Source organism: Prionailurus viverrinus, chromosome F2 (assembly GCF_022837055.1).
Source record: "Prionailurus viverrinus isolate Anna chromosome F2, UM_Priviv_1.0, whole genome shotgun sequence".
Classification (NCBI taxonomy): Eukaryota; Metazoa; Chordata; class Mammalia; order Carnivora; family Felidae; genus Prionailurus; species Prionailurus viverrinus.
In genome coordinates, this window is record NC_062578.1 from 8,737,942 (window position 1) to 8,745,361 (window position 7,420).

Genomic DNA, 7,420 nt, shown 5'->3' on the forward strand with positions numbered 1-7,420 from the left:
CCAGAAATGAAGAGTGGAAATACATTGTATTTTGCCCCGTGTGTTTACTCATCTAAGATTTTCCATGTAAGGAACGAAATGAAAAATGGTTTGGCCGCGTCAGCGGTTGGAAGAGGAGGCCAGTGGTGAGCCTGTCAAAAGCAGATGGGCTCAGTGTCTTCAACTTTAGGATTTACCGTGGAGACCGGAAGGCGAATGAGAACCTTGGGGAAGAAGAAACTTACAAGAATGTCATGCAGTCGGGGTAATGGGTTTATTGTACCTATTTACAAGTAAGCATTTACTGGTATTTTTGTCAAGAGTGAAGGACAAAGGAACACCAACCATTTTAGCATGAACACGACACAGCTGCAATAGACCAATACTGAGCATCAACACGGTCGAGAGAACACGGCGCCCGAAGCGAGCGCTTGCAGGTTGTGTAGTTAGTTACCCAGACAATAAAGGCCACTGTACCATGCAAGCAGTGCGCGATAATAACACACGATTGACCGGGGGACAGAGGGAGGCCTGCTGGGGCCTGGGGTCATCGGCCGGGAAGGGGGTCAGATTCTCGTAAATCCTCTGTATCTCTTCTCCACGTCGGGAACTTCTTTGGAGTAGCTTTCGCCTTCTTCGTCGGAGGGCAGAGAGTCGGAAAAGCGCTTGAGGAAGCCCCCGTACCTTTTCTGGTAGTCCATCCACCACTCGGGCCGACCGACTCTTCTCATGAAGCCCCCGTACCGCTTCTGCAGCATCTTGGCTTCTTGCGCCAGTTGGGGGCTGCCCTTCAAGGCTCTCATGAAGCCCCCGTAGCTCTTGCTCACGTCTTCATCATCACCGCCCTCGTGGTGGCGGCCGCCGTCTCGGGTCTCCCCAGGCCCCAGCAGCTCTTTCAGCAGGTCCGAGGAACTGGCCAGGGCGTCCTCCTCCTCCTCGGCGTCCTTCTTCATGAAGCCCCCGTATCTCTTGGCCAGGATCTCCCCTGCGGGGGCCTCTTCTTCCGGCTCCTGTGGATACAGCTCATCCATTTTCTTCATGAAGCCTCCATACCTTTTCATGAAGCCCCCGTACTTTTTGGCTAGCGCGTGGCTCTCCTCGGGGCTGCTCTCTCTGAGGGCGCTGGTGCCATCTTGAGGAATCTCCAGCTGGGTCAGCTTCAGGAGCTCCTTGCAGGTTTCCCAGGTCTTGAGAGAAGGCAGTTTCCCTTCACATTCCAGGGTGCAAGCCTGGGAAAGGAATCCCATTTAGTGATACAAAGAGGCTTTTCTGGTTTCATTAGGTAAATGGTTTCTCTCTCTCTCTCTCTCTCTCTCTCTCTGTGTGTGTGTGTGTGTGTGTGTGTGTGTGTGTGTGTGTGTGTGGAGTGTGCTTTCCTATGGAAACTCTTCTATGACAACGTGATTTCCAATTTCTCATTACAGCTTTTCAATATTCTGAACAGGCACATCAAAGGGAAATGGAATCATTGTGGGTAATTAACTGAGTCAAATTAGAATTTGTCTTTGAATTTGGACAGACTGTAGCTACCCCGCCATTTCAGTATTGTAAAAGACTTTTTTCCACCCAATTTTAACCTCGACTGGCTGCCTGCACTATCTAATTTCACTGGGTAACCTTCCACTGTTGATTGCATTTTGTTCGAGCTTTTTCTAACCAAAAGGGAGAAACTTCTCTTTACCTAATTAGGGATATCATCCTCAGATTCCTTTTATCTTCTTGTCTTACAGATAAGGTCAATATTAATAATATTAGGTTGTTTACTTTCTTGTGTTACTATTCTACCTGGAATGGCATTTAGTATTCCTGCAAACATTATCATTCTTGAAAGAAAAACAGCAATTTCAGAATAAGTTGCAGAAGAAAGACATTCTAAAACTCAGTGTAAGTCTGTGAATTACTTGGATGATGACATATTGAGTTGCTGCATGTTTTGTTTTTTGCCCCCTTGGTTGATTAAAACAGATTTAATCATCTTGAACAGAATCTTTCTTATGATGAGGTCTGATATGCAACTATGCATATGCAAATATTCACACATTATTCATGTTTCTTAACAGTTACCAATGTACAGAAAAGTTTCCCCTCCCAATGGAAATCATATTATTTGATAAAATGGGAATGAGAAGTGATCTGTATATAATTCCTTCCTTTTATTATGTAATAATTAAATTTTAATCAGCATAAGATTTAGACTATGTGTTCTAACAATCTTAAGATTCTCTTCTATCCAGTAGACCACTTGGGCATAATAAAAAGAGAAGTAATATTGCATGACCATTTATAAAGTCTATATAATAGTTCTGGGCGTTTCAGGGCTTTTGGTAGCTGCCTCAAGTCTACTTATGGAACCCAGGTTACAGACCCTTGATTTAGTAAAACCAGGCCCAGTCTTGGTATTTAAAATATATTGGTATATTAATTTGTATAAAACACACACATGTTACTTTCACAATGCAAGAAAGTATTTTCTTAGTGCAACAAAATTCCTTAGGGTTCTTTAACCAGCTCCTAATAATTAAACTTTGTGTCTAAGAAAAGTAAAGAGATGCTTTATAAACCTCTCCAGATGATGCAATTAAAATGATCCTGTGTTACTCTGGACATCTGAGCAAGAAACAAAAACACCACTAAAAACATAAGCTGTTCAGGGGTCAATACCATTTCCATTCGAAAATGAAATATCAACGATCTCTTTGCCAAAAATTACCATTGAACATTTTGTATACTGTCACCAAAAGGCTTTTTAATGTTGAGATTCTTTCAACAAGAAATGATGACAACCAGAAAACAAACAAAACAAAAACAAAAACAAAACACACACACTCATGCTAAAAGAAGTGATGTTAATTTATAAGTTCCAATATATGTCTATGCATCTGGACAACAACCCTGGCATGCCTGCTTAGCTTTGCACCCATCACCGAACAAAACACAAGTGACTTTCACGTGGTAGAGGCTCCATATTTGTTACGTTGATTCTACATAGTTTTGGTCAGGCAACCTCATTTGTCATAGGTCTTCTGCATCTGAGCTAAAATTCCAGAACTGCCGTAATATCAACAACACAGTCATCAACAGAGTCTTTTGTCGCAGAGAAACTAACAACCCTACGTGTTGTTGGCAAACCAATCAGCCAAGGCAAAACCCATCAGCCAAACAAATCAGAACGACAAAGGCTAGATGAAGGGGATTGTTGCCCCTATTCAAGATGCAACATTTTATCAGAGTTTAAATATAAAGCCCTACTATGTGTCTTCTCTTTCAGGCCATGCATATTGAATGAAGGGGACCAGGTGCATATTGAATGAACCTGTGCATATTGAATGAAGGGGACCAGGTACTTCAATTGAAACAAGCCAACGTTTAACCTGAAACGTACACTTTGGCTTTTCTGGAATCCTTTCCTTAATTTTCATCCCTATTTTATAGGTCTACATCACAACATTTCTTCAAAGGCTGAGATGGGGAACTTAACTCTTTGGATTAATACATTATTTTCTACTGAGCCTTTTAAGTCATCACGGAATGTCAGCAAATTGAGAAGACAGTGCAGAGGCATCCCTGGAGAAGCCAGTTAAAATGAAGCTTCCTGGGTCCCCAATTCAGAGATGCTGATTCAGTAGAGCACCAAGGCTGATTTGCCAGCACAGGGACTATGATTAGAATGAGTGGGGGTTCTTTGTTCTCAGCTTCTCTCCTCCCCTTCCCCCCAGCTTCTGTCCTGTAGTTATCTTTGCATTGTTGTCACCTCTTTGGACACCTTTCCTGTGCCTTTTTCATAGCAAATTAAATTGTTGTCTTAGTGGGTATGACAAAAGTACATTCAAGGGAAGACAGAAGTTGAATTCCGGGGTCACTTGCCTGTAAGATGTGCTGATCTGTTTCTCCCCCTTCCACTGCACCCCCCTTCCTCTCCCTTCCTCCCGATCCCAACCCTTTCCTCTCTCCTATCCACAGGTGAGGGTAAGGACTTGAGGGACCTGAAGTTGAAAGGGCTGGAGAAATGAAATCCAAAGAAAGACAACGAAATGTCACTAATGAAAAATGACATTATTTGCAAGAAGGATGGGAGGATGGGTTATGTGCAAGGGGACCTTCGTGGGATATGTTGGGAACTGGGGTGACCGAACATCGTCTTTGGGACAGGTGGGGTGACCACCAAATGCTCTCCAAGATGCTGAAGGGCGCGCATCCCGGGGCTCCTGCATCCCCAGGGGTAAAACGAACTTGGTTTGTGGGGAGACGCTGCCTCTTTTATCGGTCCCTAGAGGGTCGCGGGTCCCGAAGCTGAGAGCTAGAGCGGGACTGTGGTAGGCGTTCAGGGAACGGTCGGACACCTGCGTCACCGCGGAGATCGGCGCCGCGGCGGCGGGACCGAGTGTGACCGGGGGATGCGCCCTGTCTGCGGACCGGCTCGGCTCCCAGGCCTCCCGCCCGCCCGCCTCGGTAACTCACCAAGGGGTTGATGTCGGTGGGGCGCGCCAGGCGGTAGCTGCACGTCGCGCAGTCCTGGCTGCATTCCGCCCTCACGGTCGCCAGGAGCCCGGGGCCGAGCGCCAGCAGCCAAGTGCAGAGTGTCAGGAATCGCGCCATGGGCTGCAGGGAGAAAGGGACGCGAACTCGGAGCGCGCCCGGAGCAGAGCGCGACCTTCGGAGGGACCCGTCTCCGGGACAGTCCCAGCCGGCGGCTGTCGAGCCGGAGCTCCCAGGGATGCGCCTTCCTGGGCCCCCCTCCCGCCTGGCCGACGCCGCTTTTGGAGGCCCAGGGGGCAGATGGCCCCGCGGTCTCCAGGTAGGCACTGCTACTGGCCCCCCGAGCCCGCGGATGCCCGGGGCTCTCTTTCTGGGCTCCCACAGCTTAAGGAGGATTCTGGAGAGAACACCACCTGCGAAGACCAAATGCCAAGAGAACGGGAGCCTTGGGGCGGGGTGGGGCGTGGGGGGGGGAGACGACATTCACTGGGGTCACAAACAGGCACCCGAAGAAAGTTGGGGCGCCCCATGCAATGAAGGAAAACGCCGATTCGAACCGAGCGGGCGGACGGTCGCAAACGCACGCAGCAAAGGCGCGGTTTGGACAAGTTCACTCACGTTGACGCCGTTCGGATGGCGCAGACTGGTCGGCGACATCGGGTCCCAAGCGCTGCTCTAGAAGGGAGAGAACAAGGCAGGTGTGAGGCGGGCGGGGATCGGGGCAAGCGGCCGGGGGCGCGGGCAGACGCGGGTCTCACCGTCGCGGTCCTCGGCGTCGCCGCGGGGCCGCGGGCTGGACTGCAGGGCTCGGCGCGGCTGCCTCGCCTGGCCTGACTGTCCCGGGGCTGGTGGCGGCTGGAGTCACTTTATAATTAGCCCCCAAGCCAAGGAGGCGAGCGCGCCCCAATCGCCGGCGGGCTGCAGCTGACGCAGGCCCTACGCCAGTCCCGCGCCGACGCCCTCGTGGGAGGGGTCCGTCCCGGCCCCAGCACGCGGGCCCGGGGGCGGGGGCGGGGGGCGCAGGGTGGCTCAGCTCGCGGCTGGGTGACACATCGAGGCAGTCAGGGCTTGTGGAGAGAGAGTGGGATGACATCAAGTCCCCCCCGGGTGAGGTCACTGAAATCGCACGCCCTGGGGGTGCGGGCTCCACGGAGAGAGCCGAGGGGGAGGCGTCAGGAGGGGCAGGTGGGCAGACTTAGATTTCTGGAATGTGCTGGAGACCCTCCGAGCGAGTGAACCTGCCCTTTCTGCGCCTCCCCCTGGGGCACTGGGTGGTCGCGGTGGGTGCCTGGCACGGCCGTCCCGAATGTCATTTATGCACCTGTCTGTACCCACCTCCCCCACTGGATTCTCAGGTCCCTGCCTCAGCGTCTAACCGCGTCCGGCGCATCGTCGGAGGCGCTCAGGGAAGGGTTAAAGTACAGAAAGATGGAAACTTATCGGGAATCTTAGAAATCCCCGGACAGCTTTCCCCTTTCGCGTTCGTGGGACCCTTGCCCAAACGTGGACTGGAACAGCGTTCCTCTAGGGACAACACGCCGTGCAGCAGCGGCGGGAGAGGACCCGTCTTTACCCAGCTCCCTAGCCAGGCTTCCCAGTCGGGGACACGCTGCCTCTAGCGCTGTGCCCAGGGTGTCCTGGGGGTTTTGATGAGTGACAGGGGGGTGCAGGGCGGGAGTGATGCTAGCGTGCCAGGACTGGCGAGGGAGAGACGAGCGACGCGGTACCCCGGGCGCCTGGGGCTTGGGGGCGCACCTCCGCTGCTCAGGGAGAGGGCCAGGAGCCGGCGGTGGGGTCTGGGGCTGCGGGTTGAGGCTCTCACTCCGCCACTTTCTAGTTCTGCGGAACATTGCCAAGAAGCAAGTTATGTGTCTTATGTAAGGCCTCACTTTCCTCGTTTGGCGAATAGGAACCAGAGGGAATGTGCCGTTCGTAAGGTTCCGGAGAGGAGCAAATGAAATAATGGGCGAAAGCATTGATTTAGCCTTGTGTCCGGCCTATAGCAAGCCCTAGAAATGCGCATCTGATCTGACACCTGTCATCATCCTCCCTTTGGTTTGTCCATTACCCACCCATCATACATCTATTGTTTATTGATCCAGCCACGTATCCATCTGGCCTGGCCCTAGAGGGAGGCCACAAACTGTCCCAGAGCCCAGAGGGAGGCCACAAACTGTCCCAGAGCCCCCCCCCCCCCCCCCCCCCACACACACAGAGCCTCCGGTCTTTCCCAGCCACACGGACCCGCCACGACCTCAGCCTTCGCAGGTGCCCGCAGCCTCAGGGCTCCGCGGAGGCTCGGGCCGCGCCGCATCTCCCAGTTTTGTCGCTAGAGGGCAGCGCTCTCCTGCGTAGCTTTGCGGGCGCAGGGAAGGGGGCTCCGCGGGCCCGCTCGGGACCCTCACCCCGGGTGGCCGCAGCGCCGCAGCAGTGCATGGCCTGCCCTCCGGGCAGGGGCAGCTCTGCGGCGGGGGACCTGGAAATGCTAGCGCCCGGGGTGCGGCCGCAGAACGCCGGCATTGACATCTTGCCGGAAAAGCATCACATGCCTCTGGGGCCCTTCAGCCTCTTCGCCATCAGGGGGCTGATAGAATCGTCCCCAGCTACTTTCTCTCTCTCTCTCCCCGACCGAGAGGAGAGCTGACATCTGTACCTGAGGTGTCCCCAGTGGCCTGGGCTTTGTAGTCCGTGCAAAAGGAGCGCACGAACAAATCCTGCCCGACAGGAGAGAAACCCCGCTGTATCGGAGCCCGGGGAACACCTGGCATCGCCTAAGAAGTGTAAAAACACAATCGGGGGCAAGAGGCTGAGACGTCTGTGTGTGGGACGACGGCACCACGTGTGGCTTCCTTAGGATACACGGGGCTAGACACGGAAAAGCTCCTTAGAATCTGGGAAAAGTATGGAAACTGAAGGGTGAAAGGAGTTTGGGGGAGGGTTTATTCCAACCCTCACTTTACAGATG

The 7,420-nt window shown here is 52.8% G+C and overlaps 1 protein-coding gene across 1 annotated transcript; it reads right to left on the bottom strand.

Moving 5' to 3' along the window:
- Window positions 1-234: 234 nt before the first annotated feature.
- PENK (proenkephalin) lies at window positions 235-5,367 on the bottom strand. The gene is made up of 4 exons (XM_047841675.1): window positions 5,214-5,367; window positions 5,074-5,130; window positions 4,438-4,578; window positions 235-1,208 (listed from the first exon to the last, which is right to left on the bottom strand). The coding sequence occupies exons 2-4, from the start codon at window positions 5,110-5,112 to the stop codon at window positions 546-548; spliced, it is 843 nt and encodes a 280-aa protein (XP_047697631.1). The 5' UTR covers window positions 5,113-5,130; window positions 5,214-5,367; the 3' UTR covers window positions 235-545.
- Window positions 5,368-7,420: the final 2,053 nt, after the last annotated feature.

What these genes read in the sequence shown, in the direction of transcription:
- PENK (XM_047841675.1), bottom strand. Translation starts at nt 5,112, where the DNA reads ATGTCGCCGACCAGTCTGCGCCATCCGAACGGCGTCAAC. An exon ending in GCCATCCGAACGGCGTCAAC is followed by an intron (nt 4,579 to 5,073) that starts GTGAGTGAACTT and finishes TTCTCCCTGCAG; the next exon opens with CCCATGGCGCGATTCCTGAC. An exon ending in CCACCGACATCAACCCCTTG is followed by an intron (nt 1,209 to 4,437) that starts GTGAGTTACCGA and finishes TTCCTTTCCCAG; the next exon opens with GCTTGCACCCTGGAATGTGA.